At 42.3% G+C, this 19,110-nt stretch overlaps 1 protein-coding gene across 1 annotated transcript in view; it reads left to right on the forward strand.

The window, feature by feature from the left end:
- Positions 1-15,833: 15,833 nt before the first annotated feature.
- The window catches only part of LOC145354358 (myoferlin-like), a 228,648-nt gene continuing 225,371 nt past the window's right edge, over positions 15,834-19,110 (forward strand). The window contains exon 1 of the mRNA XM_080205557.1: positions 15,834-16,264. Coding sequence (XP_080061683.1) covers positions 16,177-16,264 — 88 coding nt within the window. The 5' untranslated portion in view covers positions 15,834-16,176. The remainder of the gene's footprint in view (positions 16,265-19,110) is intronic.

Raw genomic sequence — 19,110 nt, forward strand, 5'->3', positions numbered from 1 at the left:
GAGTCACATTTAGGCTATACCCGGTAAGGACAGCAAACTTACTTGAGACCACGTCTGGAGAATTGCATGCAGTTTTGGACTCCCTATCTAAAAAGGGATAGATTTTCATCATAGAGGGAGTGCAGCAGAGGTTTCCTGGGGTCATACCATTGGGGGGACTATCCTATTAGGAGAGATTGGTTCAGCTGGGCCTGTATTCTCTAGAGTTTAGAAAGCTGAGAAGTGATCTGGTAGAATGTTGTTACAGGTTTCAATCAGGGCTGGACACACTAGGTGCAGGGAGGATGTTTTCCCTAGTTGGGGAATCCAGAACCAGGGACACAGGATACAGGGTAGACCATTTAGGATTGAGATAAGGAAACATTTCTTCACTCAATGATAGTGGGCTGTGGAGGCCAGTCACGAATGCGTTCAAAAAAGGGATAGATCATTTCTTAATACTTGAATGACATCAACAGTTAAGGGGAGAAAGCGAGAATGTGGCATCGTGTTAGAGGATCAGCCATGAGCATACTAAATGGCAGAGCAGGCTCACAGGGCTGAATGGCCTACTCCTCTCCCAATTTCTATGATTCTATTTTTCCCTAAAGGACATTATTGAATCAGATGGGTTTTTACAAAAAAAATGACAGTAGTGTTATGGCACCATCACTTTCAATTCCAGATTTTTTGATTAATTTAGTTTAACATCCACCAGCCACTTGTAATGAGATTTAAACCCATGTCCTCAGGTCATTAGCCTTGGACCACTACAGCATTGTGTCCCCCATGCAATGTCTTCAAACTCTTAAATAGTACATACATTCCATCACAGAAACTCTCATGTTAAAATGTCAATCTGTTATGCTTACCTCTACCTATTGCCTATTCGGCCAGTAGGGGTTGCTCCAATGAAGATTTCAATGTTGCTCATGTCTCTAAGTTTTCCATTATATCTGCACGTTCTGAGCATGTGCAGTTTACTGATTTTCCAGCATTTAATATACTTCAGAAGTTCAATTACAAGGATTTTACTTTGCTCATTGCAAATACATCCATATCAGTGAGCATTGCACACAAACTGTGGAAGAGACTCATCCAGAGTGAGACACAGCCAGAGTGAGTGTGGATCTAATTAAAGTCACAGAGGGAGTTTGGTGCAGAGGTGAAAGAGGGGCCTTTTGCTTTCTTTTTCTTTGCTTTCTAACTTCTTAAATTTTGTGGTCTTGCCCTGCTGCAGCAGTAGAGACTACAAGGGAGAGAGCTCACTGGTGAATAGTGGATAAAGTTGGGTAAATATTTACTACTTCTATGACTTACAGTTGTCAGGTCTTTTTGTGCTTAATAGTTTGTAGGGGCTATATCCTGTAATAATGAGGGAAGAAAGGCCCTAAAGTAATTGATATTATTTGATCTTAAGAATCTTCCAAAGGTTTAATTTATAGGGTAAATCATGACAGGAGAGCTCATGGCACAGTGATTAGCACTGCTGCCTCACAGCTCCAGGGACTTGTGTTCGATTCCTGGCTTGGGTCACTGTGTGGCATCTGCACATTCTGTCCGTGCCTGCGTGGATTTCCTCTCGGTGCTCCAATTTCCTCCCGCAGTCTGAAGACATGCTGGTTAGGTGCATTGGCCGTGCTAAATTTTCCCTCAGTGTATCCGAGCAGACACCTGAGTATGGCAACTGGGGAATTTTCACAGTAACTTCATTGCAGTAAGCCTACTTGTGACACTAATAAATAACTAAATAAATAAAGCCATGGTCTGCTCTTTGTGTTCCATGTGGGAAGCCGGGAACATTTCCAGTGCCTGGGACCTACATGTGTGCACGAAATGTCTCCAGCTGCAGCTCCTGGAAGACCAGATTTCAGAGCTGGAGCAGCGTCAGGGGTCACTAGAATATTCGTGAGATGGAGAATATTGTGGAGGTCACACTGCAGGCTGAAACTACCCAGGCAGAAAGGGAATGGGTGACCATCAGGCAGAGCAAGAGGTCTAAGCAGACAGTGCAGGAATCTCCTATAGCCATTCCCCTGCAAAACAGGTATTACGCTTTGTATATTCTTGAGGGAAATGGTCTCTCAGGTTCTGATAATCACAAAGGTCTGATAATCTACATCCTAGAATATTTAAGGAAGTAACCCTAAAAATAGTAGATGCATTGGTTGTCACCTTCCAAGATTCTATAGATTCTGGAAGAGCTCCTACACACTGGAGAGTAGTTAATGTAGCCCCACTATTTAAAAAGGGAGGCAGAGATGAAACAGAAAATTATAGACCAGTCAGCCTGATGTTGGTAGTAGGAAAAATTCTAGAATCCATCATCAAAGATTTCAATACAAAGCACTTGGCAAACAGTGGTAGAATCGAACAGAGTCAGCATGTATTTACAAAAGGGAAATTGTGCTTGACAAATCTACTGGAATTGTTCAAGGATTTAACTAGTAGAGTTGATGAGGTGGGGGCAGTGGATGTGGTTTATTTGGACTTTCAGAAGGTTTCGACAAAGTCCCACTAGCAATTAGTGTGTAAAATTAAAGTGCATGGGATTGGGAGTAGTGCATTGAGATGGATAGAAAACTGGTTGGCAGACAGGAAACAAAGAGTCAGAATAAATAGGTCATTTTCCAAATGGCAGGCAGTGACTAGTGGGTCACAAGGATCATGTGAAGACTCTGACTGTTCACAATATAATTGATTTAGATGAGGGAACTAAATTTGCAGATGACACAAAGCTGGGTGGGAGAGTGGGCTGTGAAGAGGATGCAGAGATGCTTCAGTGTGATTTTTACAAGTTGAGTGAGTGAACAAATGCATGGCAGATGACTTATAATGTGGATAAATGTGAGATTGTCCACTTTGGTAGCAAAAATAGGAAGACAATTTATAGCCATTTAGGCAATAATTTAAGAGAGGTGAATCTGCAATGAGACCTGGGGGTCCTCATAAACTATTTGCTGAATGTCACAAACAAGTGCAGCAGGCAGTAAAGAAGGCAAATGACATGTTGGCCTTCATATCGAGAGGATTCGAGTACATGAGCAGGGGTGCCTTGCCTCAATTATACAGAGCTTTGATGAGACCACACCTGGGACTGTTGTGTGCAGTTTTGGTCTCCATATATGAGGAAGAATGTTCTTGCTCCAGTGGGAGTGCAGAGAAGGATTACCAGACTGATTCCTGGGGTAACAGGATTGAAGTATGAGAAGAGATTGAGTCGGTTATGATTATATTCACTGGAGTTTAGAAGATCTCGTAAAAACCTATAAAACTGTAACAAGATTACTCGGGGTAGATGCAGGAAGGATGTTCCCAATGGTGGATGTGTCTAGAACCAAGGGTCATAGACTAAGAATATGTGGTAAACCTTTTAAGACTGAGGTGAGGAGAAATTTCTTCACCCAGAGAATGATGAGCCCGTGGAATTCACTACCATAAAAAGTAGTTGAGGCCAAAACATTGTATGTTTTCAAGAAGGAGTTAGACAAAGCTCTTGGGGGTAAAGGGATCAAAGGATATGGTAGGAAGGCAAAATGAAGCTATTGAGTTGTGTTAGGATGCTCAACCAGGACCAGATCCTCAAGTTATAATAGGAAGCTACACTAGACTCCAATAAATTTTTAGCATAAATGTGAGGATAGGATGTTTCACTCCAGGATTAATTCCACTGACAAATTGAGGATTTTTTAATAGTAAAACAAACTTTATTTAATAACACAGTTTAAATATAACTCTAACAAATGAAGCAGCTTAACCATTAAGAGTTGAACAATATTTAAAAATGAAAGGAAGCAACTTTGCTTTCTAGCTTATGAGCGTCCAAGTTCCAAACAAGCCCCATTCGTGCAGAAATCAAATACACTTTTAAAGCAACCCCAGGCAAACTTGCTTTCAGAGAGAGATAGAGCTTCAGAGCCTGCAAAATCCTTCTAACTTCAACCAGGTTTCAGCTACAACTGACTGCTTTTTTTTTGTTACATTCCAGCTCGTGTATATAAACCACAGCATCACACGACCCTGTCAATCACTCTAATTAGAAATCCCAGAGAAATTTAAGCAAACAAAAGTTCATTAACTTTATTTTACATAAACATTACAAGGTTTAAATGAGTAACTCTCCTGCTATCCCAAAATCTGAACTGCATGCTTCCCAAACGTACCAACCACCTGTAGGAAAAAGCTGAATTTTTAAACATTCTCCTCAAACACAAGAAAAAACAATATATAAATATATCTCCATTTCAATTGCACAACTATCATCACAGTTGAATGATCAGCCATGATCATAATGAATGGTGTAGGCTCAATGGCCTACTCCTGCTTTTATTTCCTATTTCCTATGTTTCTATTGCTCATAATACTACTTGACATAATCTTGTACTTTATAAAAATCTGTAGAATAGGACTGCAGAGTGATAAGGAAGCAAAACTCAAACTCACTTTTGTTCGACTTGGTCTAGGAACACAGAGGCCAATTGTTGCATCTAAACTGGTGCATGACTGAAGATCAACCAGCTCGATTCATTGAGAAATCAGATGAAAATCTGATATGTATGGCTCAGTGCCATAGACATTTGCTGTCAGATCAGATACTTTGATCCTTGCCTTTTGAGAGAGTTCAAGTAGCAACAAGATCATGTGTAGATTACGGGGAATTCATTGATCTTATATTGTGAGTGCACTCACATTAAGAGAATTGGAGTTTCAGTGTTGCAGACCTATCTCTGACATGTGCTCTCTGCACAATTTCCCATAGGGAGTATAAGACCTCTGAATCCCCAACATCAGCTTTTTCATTGCATGTTAGGTAGTTGTACCTGCCATCAGTTCTTCCTTTAAAACTTCATTGTTGTGCTTGGTTGTGCCTGGCTGACCCGTGGCATGTTTTGCCACCGAAGGCAGCCCACTATTGGCTGGTGGTGGGATGTCCCATTGCTTGCACCCTCTGCTGCTGGGGAACCCACGGCGGGGTGGGGGCGGAGAGAGTCACCATTGGAAGGACTGGAAAATCTCACAGGCGGGAACAGCCAGTCAATCCCGCCGACTTGCATTTAACACAGAACAAGACCCATGCAGTACCTTCCAAACTGCTCTGTGATGGGAACATTAACTGTCATCCAGGCAGCAACAGAGCCGACCAGAGAATTAATGAAAAAGAAATCATTCAATAGTTTTGAGAAACTTCCGCAACCACCCAACAAAACCTGTAATCCTATCCTGGGATTTTGGTTATGTATGCAGTAGTCCTGCAAATCGGTGGCCTACTTCTTTTGTCCTGGAACACAGTTTCCTTTTAATGTCAGCCTGAGTCACTTGAAGCAGTGAAGGACAGCGCGGTGGCACAGTGGTTAGCACTGCTGCTTCACAGCAGCAGGGACCTGGGCTCGATTCCCGGCTTGGGTCACTGTCTGTGCGGAGTCTGCATATGGGTTTTCTCCGGGTGCTCCGGTTTCCTCCCGCAGTCCAACTTCGTTGCGGTGTTAATGTAAGCCTACTTGTGACACTAATAAATAAACTTTAATCTTTCAACATTAAGTGAAATAATATTTCTTATTTTCCCTGAGTTCTATGCTGCAAGGCAAAGCTCATATTTCAAAGTTTTTTGCTGACTGATACAAAGGAGTCTCAGTGATCATGTGTTCTTTGAAGTGGCTCAACTCCTGATAGGAATTGTTGATTTCAAATTCCCACTGTAGTTATGATTAATACTTTCTCATAGCAACTAAATGAAGCACTCGTGACAAATAGGCAATCTGCATAAGCAGCTAGTCTCACCTCAAAACATAAATTGACATCCAATGTATGTCATGTGTGGAATAGAATGATTAATGTGGTGCATTGAATCGGACACCATGTGGGCCCTTCCATGCTCTTCTCTCTGACCGGAATTTTACCGGCACGCCTGCCCGAGGCCAATGGAGAATGGCATTCTGCGAGCCCCACCTGCCCTGATTTCAGGATTGGCGTGCCAGTAAAATCAGGGCCCTATGCCAAAGGATGGTCAACACCAAACTGTTGTTATATTCAAGCTAAAATGAACAGATTAATTCACAAGTAAGGTATTTCCAAATTAACAAAGAGCATTTTCACTTCTGGGCAAGGCTTAAACTAGAGGCCATAAATATAAAATTGTCATCAAGAAGTCAGACATGGAATTCAGAAGAAACTGTTTTACCCAGAGAGTGGTGAGAATACAGAAATGGTAGGGAGTAGTTGAGGCAAATTGTTTAGATGCAGATAAAGGGAAGCTAGTTAAAGGAAGCACATAGGGAGAGGGCTATAGAGGATTAGATAAAACAGATTGGAGGAGGCTGGGGTGGAAAATGGGAATAAATCCTGTTGTTTATCTTGGGTGATTTCCAAAATGAATCTCTGACATGCTGTGCATCACAGAGTGCATCGGCAGGATGCACTCTGAAAATCTGGGGCCTATTCCCACTGGAGGGGCCGGCAGCATAATGCTGAGCAGGCCATTGGGCAATGTGCTCAGTGGGCAGTGCCAAGGTGCCTCTTGGATAGTGCTGGTTTGCAATGCCAGGATGCCAAACTGACATTGCCCAAGAGGCACCTACCCCTTCCTTACCCCCGACCTTCCGATGGGGCCTCAATAGCCTCTCTTCCCTTGGGTCGAGCCCGGGAGAGTTCAGTTCCGGGCCTGCTAATCATATGGAAATCTCCATTTTTATATGATCTTCCGCTCCATGCCAGTTTCCTGCATGGAACTAATTACATCAAAAAAATAAATCTCAGTGATGCACAGGCAGCCAGCAGGAAGCCCGCAAAATGACCACTGCTGATGTCTCCTGGCCCAGTGCACTACTCGAGCAGCACAGTGGGCTGAAAGAATCGCCCCCAGAGATTGAATACATCCACAAGCTGCTAAAATAGCTTCTTTGAAATTTCAGATCTTGAACTAACTGAACTGAAAATACAAAACTAAAAGGAGCCTCTTGTCATAAATATATTTAGAAAGTAAATATCTTTCTTTACAACTATTGTACAGTATTTGGAGCAGGGGAACAAGCCTTCAACATAATAAAATGTTCCAAGGTTCTTCACAGGAGTGTCATGAGGCAAAATGTGACACTGAGTGACATAAGAAGATACTAGAGCGGGTGACCAAAAGAATAGTCAAGGAGCAAGATTTTAAGGAACATCAAAGGGAGGAAAGAGAGATGGAGAGGTTAAGGAGAAAATTCCAGAACTTAAGACATTGGCATCTAAAGATTATGGCCACCAATGATGGAGCAATTGAAATTAGGAATGATTGAGAGCCTCTGTGCTAAATGGGATGGATTCATAGAATCCCTACAACGCAGAAGGAGACCATTTGTCCCATCGAGCTTGCAGCAACAACAATCCCAACCAGGCCCTAGCCCTATAATGCCATGTATTTACCCTGCTAATTTCCCTGACATTAAGAGGCAATTATGTATGGCCAATCAACCTAATCTGCACATCTTTGGACTGTGAGAGGATCCAGAGCAGCCAGAGGAAATCCACGCAGACCTGGGGAAAATGTGCAAACTCCACACAGACAGTGACCCAAGCCAGGAATCAAACCCATGTCCTTGGCGCTGTGAGGCAGCAATGCTAACCACTGTGCCACCGTGCTACCCAAGAACTGGACTGGAAGGGCCTAATAGCGGATTCTTGCTCCTATTTCTTCTGTTCCAACATTTTTAAATATCCATATGGATGTTTACGATAAATGTTATCTTTTCTTTATGGTGCTTTTCATCGTTTTCTATACTGTTCATAAATTCCACAGTAGTGTTATATCTACATATAATCCTGAACGCCAGGGATATTAGAGATCAGAGGCACCTTGGGATGTTTTATAATGTTGAGCGTATAAAAAATGCAGTTTGTTGTTACTTGTTTGTACAGTTGCATTATTGAGATTTGTGTCACCAAAACTGATATTTATCTCTTTCTTCTCTGAGGTTCAATAGCGGTATTCTACGCCAGATGACACTTGCATTGAAAAATGGCAGGAGTGAGCGTGAAGCTTATGGAACAGTTCCTGAAGAATTTCCTGACCCATTTGCCAAGTTGGCTTCGGCTGCTGAGTGAAATATTCTGCCCCGTCTTTATGTGTAATTGGAAATTGTCGTTCTGGAGGGACTGTTCTCTGCAGATTATATTTATCACATGCAATTGCATTTGGATTGCAAAGCAAGAAAACACTTACGCCCAGACTTTACGCTGAAACAAATTGATTTGAAGAAGAATGCCACATGTGCTATTGGATTTGGGTCTCAAATCAATTGTGCAGCTCAGACAAGTGCAATTTTGTTTGCAATGAATTAGCAATGCTGATGCCTCACAATACAGGAGAGAGAGAGAGAAACGGAATTTCTTCATCCTCTCACTTCTGGGGAGTGCACAGAAGTGCGCGCACGCGTGCACACACACTCGCACACACACTCACACACACACACACACACACACAGAGTAAGGGAAGAATGGAAAAGAGGAATCATAGAAGCAAGAGTAAACCATTCGGCCCTTTGAGCCTACTCTGCCATTTATTTTGATCGTGACTGATTATCCAACTCAATAATCTGATCCTGCCTCCCCAATAATCTTTAATCCCCTTCATCCCAGGAGCTCTATCAAACTCCTTCTTGAAAACATACAAAGCTTTGGCCTTAACTGCTTTCTGTGGTAGAGAATTGCACGCATTCACCACTCTCTGGGTGAAAATATTACTCCTCATCTCGTCCTAAAAGGTTTACCCCATATCCTTAGATAATGATCCCTGGTTCTGGACTCCCCCACCATCGGGAACATTTCTCCTGCATCTGTTCTGTTTAGTCATGTTAGAATTTTATAATTTTCTATGAGATTTCCCCTCCCTCATTCTTCTAAACTCCAGCAATATATCCTAACCGCCTCTCGTACATCAGTCCCAGGAATCATTGCACTCTCTCTAGAGCAAGAATATCCTTCCTCAGATAAGGAGACGAAAACTATACACAATATTCCAGCCTCACCATGGTCCTGTATAATTGCAGCAAGGATTCCCTGCTCCTGTACGCGAATGCTCTCGATATGAAGGCCAACACACAATTATCTTTCTTTACCGCCTGCTGCACCTGCATGCTTACCTTCAGCGACTAGTATATGAGGCATCAATCTAGTAAACCTCCTCTGAACTGCCTCCAATGCATTTATATCCTTCCTGAATTAAGGAGACCAAAACTGCACACAGTATTCTAGATGCAGTCTCATGAATGCCCTGTATAACTGAAGCATAACTTCCTTACTTTTATGTTCAATTCCTCTCATAATAAAGGATATTACATTAACCTTCTTGATTATCCACTGTATCTGCATGCTTATGTTTTGAATGGGCAAAGACTTGGCAAATGTAATATAATAAAAAAAGTTGTAAAGGAATCAATAAAATATCATGGATTTAAAAAAAATTGTTCTACGTGACCCGCTGACAGTTTGGTACTGGAAGCAGTACCAAATGAAAGGAACTTGAGATCAGAAGCTATAATGCTCAGTAGTTTTTGAATGACAAGGGTGTAAAAAGAGGGTGCTTCTGTCTGTGCATGAGTGATCGAATGCCATTTAGCATTTCTGTAAGCCTGTGTGTACAACATAATACTTTGCACTCTGATGAATGAATTCTGGAGAGATTGGACAGAGAATCTGGTGCTGGACTCACCTGATTAAGGGACAACACTCCGAAAGCTTGTGCTACCAAATAAACCTGTTGAACTTTAACCTGGTGTTGTGAGACTTCTTACTGGTGCTGGATGTAACAGAAATGTTTAAAAAATATTGCTTCCCTAAATAAAATGTAACATTTACACTTTCATTTACAAGCAGAACGCAGAAGAAAACTGTTTGTCAGACTGAAACCAAAATGAAGACTTTGAGGAAGACTTGTGAATTTTCGAAACAAAATTCTCCAAAAAGCCAGGCAGTGAAGGATAAAACTTGAATTAATTTTTACACACATTATAAACGTTTATTGTCAGAGGTAAACATACTAGCATACACCTCACAGTTTCTATATCTTTCTATTTATAGTAGCACAAAGTGAATTGCCAGCTAATGCACACCACCAGCATCCAATTAATATTCAAATACAAAGGCATTTAGTTTATTTTTTAGTTTGTTTTTATTACTGTCACTAGTATACTTACATTAACACTGCAATGAAGTTAAATGAAAATCCCATAGTCACCACACTCTGGCACCTGTTCAGGTACACTGAAGGAGAATTCTGCATGGCCAATGCACCTAACCAGCTCGGCTTTCAGACAGTGGGAGGAAACCGGAGCACCCAGAGGAAACCCACACAGACACGGGGAGAACATGCAGACTCCACCCAAGCCAGAAATTGAACCCGGGTCCCTGTTGCTGTGAGGCAGGCGTGCTAACCGCTGCGCCACCGTGCCACCCCATTGATAAACTGGATAGGGTGCAAAGAAGACTTACAAGGATGTTGCCAGGACTAGTGGGCCTGAATTATAGGGAGTGGTTGGCCAGGCCAGGACTTTATTCCTTGGAACATAGGAGAATGTGGGGTGACCTTATTGAAGTGTATAAAATCGTTAGGATGAACACATATAGTCTTTTTCCCAGAGAAGGGGAAATTGAAAACTAGAGGGAATGCATTTAAGATGAGAGGGAAAAGATTTAAAATGGATCTGAGGGGCAACTTCTTCATGATGTGTCATGGATTGAGCTGCCAGAGAAAGTGGTTGAGGCAGCTACAATAGCAATATTTAGAAAGCACTTGGATAAGTTCATGGATGGGAAAGGATTAGAGGGATATGAGCCAAATGTGAATTTGGGACTAGCTGGGAGTGTACCATAGTCAGCATGGACCGGTTGGGCCGAATGGCTTGTTTTCATGCTCTATGACTTTTTGACTCTAAGGGCTTCCACAATTCACAAAAGCTGATATATAGTACACAAAATAAGCACCACGTAAGATGCATGAATAGTTTCTCCTATAATTGAGAGTAGATACACCAGAGTTACATTGTGTTATAATGTGGCCTCAGTTGGAGGAATGCTATGTGGATTGTACAGTCCTCAGCTTCAATAGGTTTCTCTTGGGGAATGAGAAAGGTCATTGCAGTAACAATTTGTTGTAGGAATTGTATTCTGTGTGTGAAAAGAAGTCACGTGCATGGTGACAATAAAGAAATTTCCTCAGAGGATGTGGTTGGGAACTATTTCAAAAAAGGGAGTGAAGGGCTTTTTGAAGAGAAGAAAGTACATCATCTCTCAGCAGGGATCTCACTGAAGTGTGATGAAAGGAACTCTGGCTCAGTTGCTGGTTAATTTTAATGCGACGTGTTCATTATGGGTTGTACTGCGCAACCTACATTTGAGTGCAACGTGGTGATGTGAGAGATAACAACTATCAGAGCAATGAGGTGGAGAAGGAAAATATGGACGGTTAAGAAACAGGATTAATGATGTAAGCTGTATGTTAACACAGCTTACATGCTGTGTAACATGTAAGGGACTGTGGTGGCAGCAGTAGCATAAACTCTGAGCTAGAGAAGGAACCTGTTCACAGCACGGTGCTTAACAATGCCTGAACATATGATGGAGAGAAGGTCATTGATGAAGCAGCTGAAGATTGTTGGGCCTAGGACACTACCCTGAGGGACTCCTGCAGAGATGTCCTGGAGCTGAGATGACACGCCCTCCACAACCACAACCATCTTCCTACGTGCCAGGTATGATTCCAACCAACGGAGCGTTTGCCCCCAAAAACCATTTGTTCCAGTTTCACTAGGGCTCCTTGATGCCACACTGGGTCGAATGCGGCCTTAATGTCAAGGGCTGTCACTCTCACCCCACCTATGGCATTCAGGTCATTTGTCCATGTTTGGAAAGATAATGATTGGAATGCAAGTCTTTACAGGTTCAGACAATGTGAGCGGAGAGAGGGATAATCACTGTTTAAAGAGGTGTGAATTGTCTCAAACCATGACAATTAGAAGGATTTTGCAAGCCCAGGCCAAATGATGGGGTTACACGTAGTGTGCCATGAACCCAAGATCCCAGATGAGGCCATCCTCACGTCTGGCTATCAGTTTTGACTTTAACCTGGTGTTGTGAGACATCTTACTATATTCTTTATACACCTATGACTATGTGACTAAATTCCACTCCAACTCCATTTTCAAGTTTGTTGATGGTCAAACAAAAATGCAACAGAATATAGCAAAGAGACAGAGAATCTGGTGAACTGGTGCAATGACGATAATTTCTCCCTTAATATCAGTAAAGTGAAGGAGATAGTCATCAACTTCAGGAAATGTAGTGGAGTACATGCCCCTGTTCATATCAAGGGTGATGAATTGGAGATGGACGAGAACTTTCTAGCTGTTCAGATCACCAACAATATGTCCCGGACTCTCCACACTGATGCTGTAGTTAAGAAAGTTTACCATGCCTCTACTTTCTCAGAAGACTAGGGAAATTCAGCATGTCGACTAAGACTTTCACCAATTTTTACAGATGCGCCTTAGAAAGCATCCTTTCTGGATACATCACAGCTTGGTATGGCTCCTGCTCTGACTAAGACTGCAAGAAACGACAAAGAATTGTGAATGTAGCCCAGTCCGTCACGCAGACCAGCCTCCCATCCATTGATTCCACCTACACTTCCCGCTGCCTCGGGAAATTAGTCAGCACAATCAAGGACCCCATGCACCCTGGACATTCTCTCTTCCACCTTCTTCTGTCGGGAAAAAGATACAAAAGTCTGAGGATACGTACCAACCAACTCAAGGACAGTTTCTTCCCTGCTGGCATCAGATTTTTGAATGGATCTACCTTATATTAAGCTGATCTTTCTCTACATCCCATCGGTAACTGCAACACTGTATTATGCATCCTCCCCTTTCCTTCTCCCTGTGTACTCAATGAATGGTACTTTTTGTCTGTATAGTGTGCAAGAAACAATACTTTTCACTGTATCCCAATATATGTGACAAAAACAAATCAAATCAATTCAATTCAATTCAACTAGCCCCATAACCCACCTGTTCCAACCAGTTCCACCCCAAACCCCTGACAATCGCAACATCCCAACCAACTTTCCAACCAGAACCAACTACCACCCAATCAGATGTGACTACCCCCATTATCCGGCAACTTTCCAGATCCAACCACTCTATTTCCCACCCACTCCCCCTACCCATCTACCAGCTCACCCACCTGCCAACCTACCTCACTCACCTTACTTTCTTAGCCACCCTACCCACTTGACCCATCCACCTACTACCTTTCCCATTCACTAACATTCACGTCAGATCTTTAAGCTTACCGGATGGCAATGAGCGTGGGTTAGGTTAACTGGCCATGCTAAATTGCCCCTTAGTTTCAGGGGAATTATCAGGGTAAATCTGTGGGGTTACAGGGATAGGGTCTGGGTTGGATTGTTGCTGGTTCAGGCTCGTTAGGCTGAAAGGTCTCCTTCTATAATGTAGGCATTCAATGATTCTATGAGTGTTAGAAAAAGGAGGTATGTCCAAATCTTCCACACCTGGGGCTGGTCAGAACAGTATTAACCAGTGACTGATTTAATGTGGCTCATTCATTTTTGAATTGCAGTAAGGTATAAAAGGGGGAAGGTTGTGTGTGCATGCATTAGGAAGTCATTGTTCTAGCCATTTAACCATTGTGACTGTCGATGCATGTTATGTAAGACTGTATTCTGAGGAATAATATGAATAGCATGCTGGAAAATAATGGCCATGCCAAGCTTTTTATAATTACTGTTTACACACAGAGAAATTAGATTAAGAACATGATGCTCTTTTGCTTTCCAAAGATATGAGGAAGGTCCTGTTGGGGGCAGCACATAGATCCAGTCACCAAAAAAGTGTTCAAATGACATTTTCTACTTGTTATATCAGGAATATTACAAAAATGTGCCTGGTTTTTCTCCAGGCTGAAAAAAAACACATGCATGCACACCTTGAAGAACAACTTGAAATACAGAAACTGAAGCTTCTGGGGAAGAAGGCACAGAATATGACAAAAAAAATTGTTATGGGCAATGGTTATCAGCTTAAACAACATTTCAAAAGGTTTTCTGTGGCAACTGTATTAGTTATTGGTCCACATAAATAATATTCACTGTAGTAAATGAACATCTATAAATTCTCATGCTATGTCATTAATAGAATATGAGAAATAGAAGTCGACAACACAGCCCCTGTTTTGCCATTCAGTATGATCATCCTTAATTTTGGGCTTCAACTCCATTTTCCCACCTATTCCCTATATCCCTTGATTCCCCAAGACACCAAGAATCTGTCTATCCCGTCCTTAAATGATGGAGCACCCACAATGCTCTGGGGTCAAGAATTCCAAAGATTCACAACCCTTTGAGTGAAGTAATTTCTCTTCATTTATGTCCTGAATGTTCTGCAACTGTGCCCACCCTCCACCCTATCCTTGTTTTAGACTCCCCAGTCAGCAGAAACAATCTCTCAGTGTCCACTCTATCAATCCACCTTCATTAGCTTTTAAAGAGATCATCTCTTATTCGTCCAAACTCCAGAGACTATAGACACGATTTACTCAGCCTCTTACCTTGGACAACCCCACCCCACCCCAGGGACCAACTTAGTGAATCTTCACTAAAGAGTTCTTTAATCGGAGATGGAGAGGTTGAGATTCATTGGTTACCCTACCTGCAAACCGATACCTGCGCCACCTAGATCAAAGGCGAGCACCCAAAATGTACACTGCAAGAGTTTCTGCTGTGAAAAATGTTGCCACAGAGCACAAAATGAGAAGAAACTTCTTTAGAAAGAGGAAAAATTCATATACATTCTACTCATAGATACTATGATGCAGGGATGTGAAATATTCCCCACTGGACGGGTGCAGCGCCAACAACACTCAAGAAGCTTGACACCATCCAGGACAAAGCAACCCACTTGATTGGCACCACATCTACAACATCCACTCCCTACACCAGGGTGCTCAGTAGCAGCAGTATGTACTATCTACAAGGCAGCAATTCCCCAAAGATCCAGAGACAGCACATTCCAAACCCACAACCAATTCCATCTGGAAGGACAAGAGTAGCAGATACGTGGGAACACCACCACCTGCAAGTTGCCCTCCAAGCCCCTCACCATCCTGAGTTGGAAATGAAACCCTGTTCCCTTTCCATCACTGAGTGAATTCTCCCCTCAATGGCATTGTGGGTCAGCATGTGGACTGCAGCGATTCGAGAAGGTTGCTCACTGCCACCTTGTAAAGGGCAAGTAGGGATGGGCAATAAATGCTGGCCAGCCAGCGACGCCCATATCCCACGAATGAATTTTTTAAAATCCTTCCTTAAATATGGAAACAAAAGAAACTGCAGAGTACTCCAGATACCATAAACATTTTATTTGCTTGATGCTATTGGCCACAATCGCTGCCATTCATCCACGATTCCCCCCCTGTAACATTGAGTAGCAAATGAGTGTGGTGTGCAGAACTGGCAGCGACAGGACTCTGCAATAGCCGTGATTTTATTGAATCAGCATTTTACCATCCCCTGGCTTTGGCAAGAAAGGAAGCTGATTTCTAAACTGATCGAACTTCGAGACACGGCTGCTCATGTTTAACTGCGAAATGCTAAACAGTTATCACTGAGCACTTCTCTGCCGATCACAACCCCGAGTTCCCTAAAACATTTGAGGCAGAGTCTATTTATAAAAAAAATCTCGCAGTAACCTGAACCTCAGCAGGGAAAAGGAAAATTGTGTTTCGTGAATTACCTTGTCACTGACTATTGGACCACATGATGTGGGCTTAACCAAAAAAAAACGCAATCATTCCTCAATTGTGTGGCGCTTAAGCAAATGAAACGACGAGTGTCCATGAATGTTTTCACTTTTTAAAGAAGTTTCTTCGCCTGTTTGTGCTACGTGGCAACACTTTTCACAGCATAAACTCTTGCTGTGTATATTTGGGTGCTCGCCTTTGACTAGGTGGCGCAGGTATCGGCTTACAGGTGTGGCAACCAATGAGCCTTAACTTCTCCATCTCCTATTAAAGGACTCATTAGTAACCATTCAATCATTTCCCCTTTCACTGCTGCAGAGAGAGCGAGCGAGCTGCTGGCAGATTTGTTAACCATGTCGGAGTGAAGGTAGTTGTTGCAAACGTTTGTCTCTGCTGCCTGGGGACGTCGAGATGCTTCGTTTACTGGTAGAATCAGCTAGTAACCTTCCTGACACAAAATTTGGGACTCCCGATCCCATCGCGTCGGTCACATTTAAAGGTGAGTGTGTTAATGTGTATGTGAGTTATGCATGCACCAAACATACCCTTTTTTCCCTAAAAAAAGTCGCAAAAATAGAGCTTGGCGGAATGAAACGTGTCTATAATGCCATTAATATCGTTGCTTGGTTTAGTAAGAGTATTTTTAATTGTTAATTGCCGGTTGCAGATGTATGGTGAAACCTCAGCCCCTTTACGCTAAGTGATCGATTTTACTGTTCGATATATTTAACTAAATCACTACTATCCCACTCACTCCCTGATCTAGTTGAAGTACCAACTCTATTGCCTTAAGGTGTGGTCGTCTTTTTTTTGTTAAACTCGGAAAACAACTGTTGAAGTTTCGTTCTTGGGGAGTGACTCACCCCTCTTTTCAGGGGATTACAGCAGTTTAAGTGCTACGTAACCTTGGAGATATAATTTCAGCAGACAAACTTTTGTTAACTTCTCTAACCCTTTGTGTTTTCATAACGTTTTACAGTTGTTTACAAAACTTTCTACCCCCTCCAGTGTTAATATAACTTCCACACTTAGATCAACGAGGGTCATTTCAACTTCTCCCAGTTCACTAAATATGGTTAAAAGTTCTCTAAATGCCACTTGTATGCAGTACGTATCCAACCATAAAGGAAAACTCCAGACACCGGAACTTGTCTGGCCCAGTTGGTGTAAGCCTCCTGAATTTATTCTAGACCCCATGGCTATCTAACTTGTTTTTGGCCTCACTTTATTGTGTACACAGTCAGGACTCCACCACAAGCAATAAACTAAAGTTATATGGTACTGAAGACTAGGGTTGGCATTTTGCTGAGTTTCTGTGAAGGGACAGAACAATTTTTTATATATATATATATATATTTTTTTTTAAACCAAAGACAGACATGGGTACTTTATTTGTTGCCTTACTAAACTGTAGAGATGTGGTTCCTGGCTGGTACTGGGGGTCTCCAGCTGGGTGTTGCAATTGGGTTCCTGCCCCTATTGCTGCTGAATAACTCCCTTGCTGGAATAGTCTGTGGGATAAAGGGGTCTTTCTCCAGGATGGCAGCTGGTGACTAGTGGTGTATTGAGGGAGTGGGGGGGGGGGGGGGGTGCTGCAGAAGGACTTGGGCAGGTAGGAAGAGTGGGCAATGAAATGGCAGATGGCATATAATGTGGAAAAGTTGAAGTTATGCACTTTGGAAGGAGGCATAGACTGTTTTCTAAATGGGGAAAATGCTTAAGAAATCAAACACCAAAGGGACTTGGGTGTCATTGTTCAAGATTCACTTCAGGTTAATATGCAGGTTCAGTCAGCAGTTAGGAAGATAAATGCAATGTTAACATTTGTGTCAAGAGGCTAAAATGCAAGAGTAGGGATGTACTCCTGAGGCTGTATAAGACTCTGGTCAGACCCCATTTGTACTGTGAGCAGTTTTGGGCCCCATATGAAAGGATGTGCTGGCCTTGGAAAGGGTCCAGAGGAGGGTCACAAGAATGATCCCTGGAATGAAAAGCTTCTCACATGAGGAACGGTTGAGGATTCTGGGTCTGTACTCATTGGGGTTTAGAAGGATGAAGGGGGGATCTTATTGAAGCTTACAGGATACTGCAAGGCCTAGATAGAATGGACGTGGAGAGGATGTTTCCACTAGTAGGAAAAACTAGAACCAGAAGCACAATCTCCAGCTAAAGGAGCGATCCTTTTAATACAGAGGAGGAATTCCTTCAGCCAGAGAGTGGAGAATCTGGGATTCTTTGCTGCTGGTTGTGGAGATCAGGTCACTGACAGTCTTTAATTCAGAGATAGAAGCCCTTGATAAGGGGATTGGGGGTAATGGGGATGAGAAAATATCAGCCATGGTTGAATGCAGAGCAAACTTGGTGGGTCAATTTGCCTAATTCTGCTCCTATGTCTTATGGTCTTGTATGAAGTGAAAGCAAGATTGGGTTTGGCTGTGATATCCTTTTCCCACCTTTTTAAAAAATTTGATACTTGCTGACTTGGGTCACAAGCAAATAATCAGTTATTGAATTATGATGAGGGGTTGGGGGATGGAGAGAAAGTGAAGGTCGAACGTCTAACTCTTTACCAAAGAGTTGGTCTTTAGAAGGAAGAGAAAATTGGTAAACTTTGAGGGCTTTGTTTCAATCTGATAATGTATCCATTTTCTGATGACCAAACTGAAGATGTGTTCCTTCAGGAATGTTTGTGGGCAGCTGTATATGAATCATCCCCAGTTAAATCATTGAGTATTGTTCATGAAGACTTCTGATGCCTTGTAAAACTTCAAATACAATACCTTGATTCATATAAACTAATGTCTGTTTTTTTTTCTCTCTTGACAATACTGTCACTGGAATCTTGTAGGAACATAAGTTTGCAATTGTTGATGCCATTTTGTGACACCTGTCCTAAAAACCAAATACTTTTTTTGTTCAGAACCTCCTAGTTATAGGTGTAATTAAGACTAAACTGCAGCATCCCACCCTGCACCACCACCACCACCAACCCCCCCTCCCCCCCCACCCACTCACCCAACCTTGCCACCCTCCTCTCCAATCCGACATGAATGGTTCTACTCAGTATGTAGTTCTTGTTAGCTCCTCCATCAGTTTGTCTGCAACGGTTTTCAGTGTAATAAATAACTGTGGTTCAGACACACATCAGGGATCATTAAAATTGAGAGCTTGTTATCTGCTATCTTAACTGCTTGAAGGTGATGACTTCAATGCAATTCAGTGTGGAGCACATAACCAGCAACTTATTCATTCAACACTGTCCATCTTCTATATAGAAGTGGAATTAGGCATTTTGCCCATCAGGTCTGTTCTGCTATTTTATCATGGTTGATACATTTCTTAACC

This window comes from Carcharhinus amblyrhynchos, chromosome 17 (assembly GCF_965287045.1).
Source record: "Carcharhinus amblyrhynchos chromosome 17, sCarAmb.v2.hapA, whole genome shotgun sequence".
Lineage (NCBI taxonomy): Eukaryota > Metazoa > Chordata > Chondrichthyes > Carcharhiniformes > Carcharhinidae > Carcharhinus > Carcharhinus amblyrhynchos.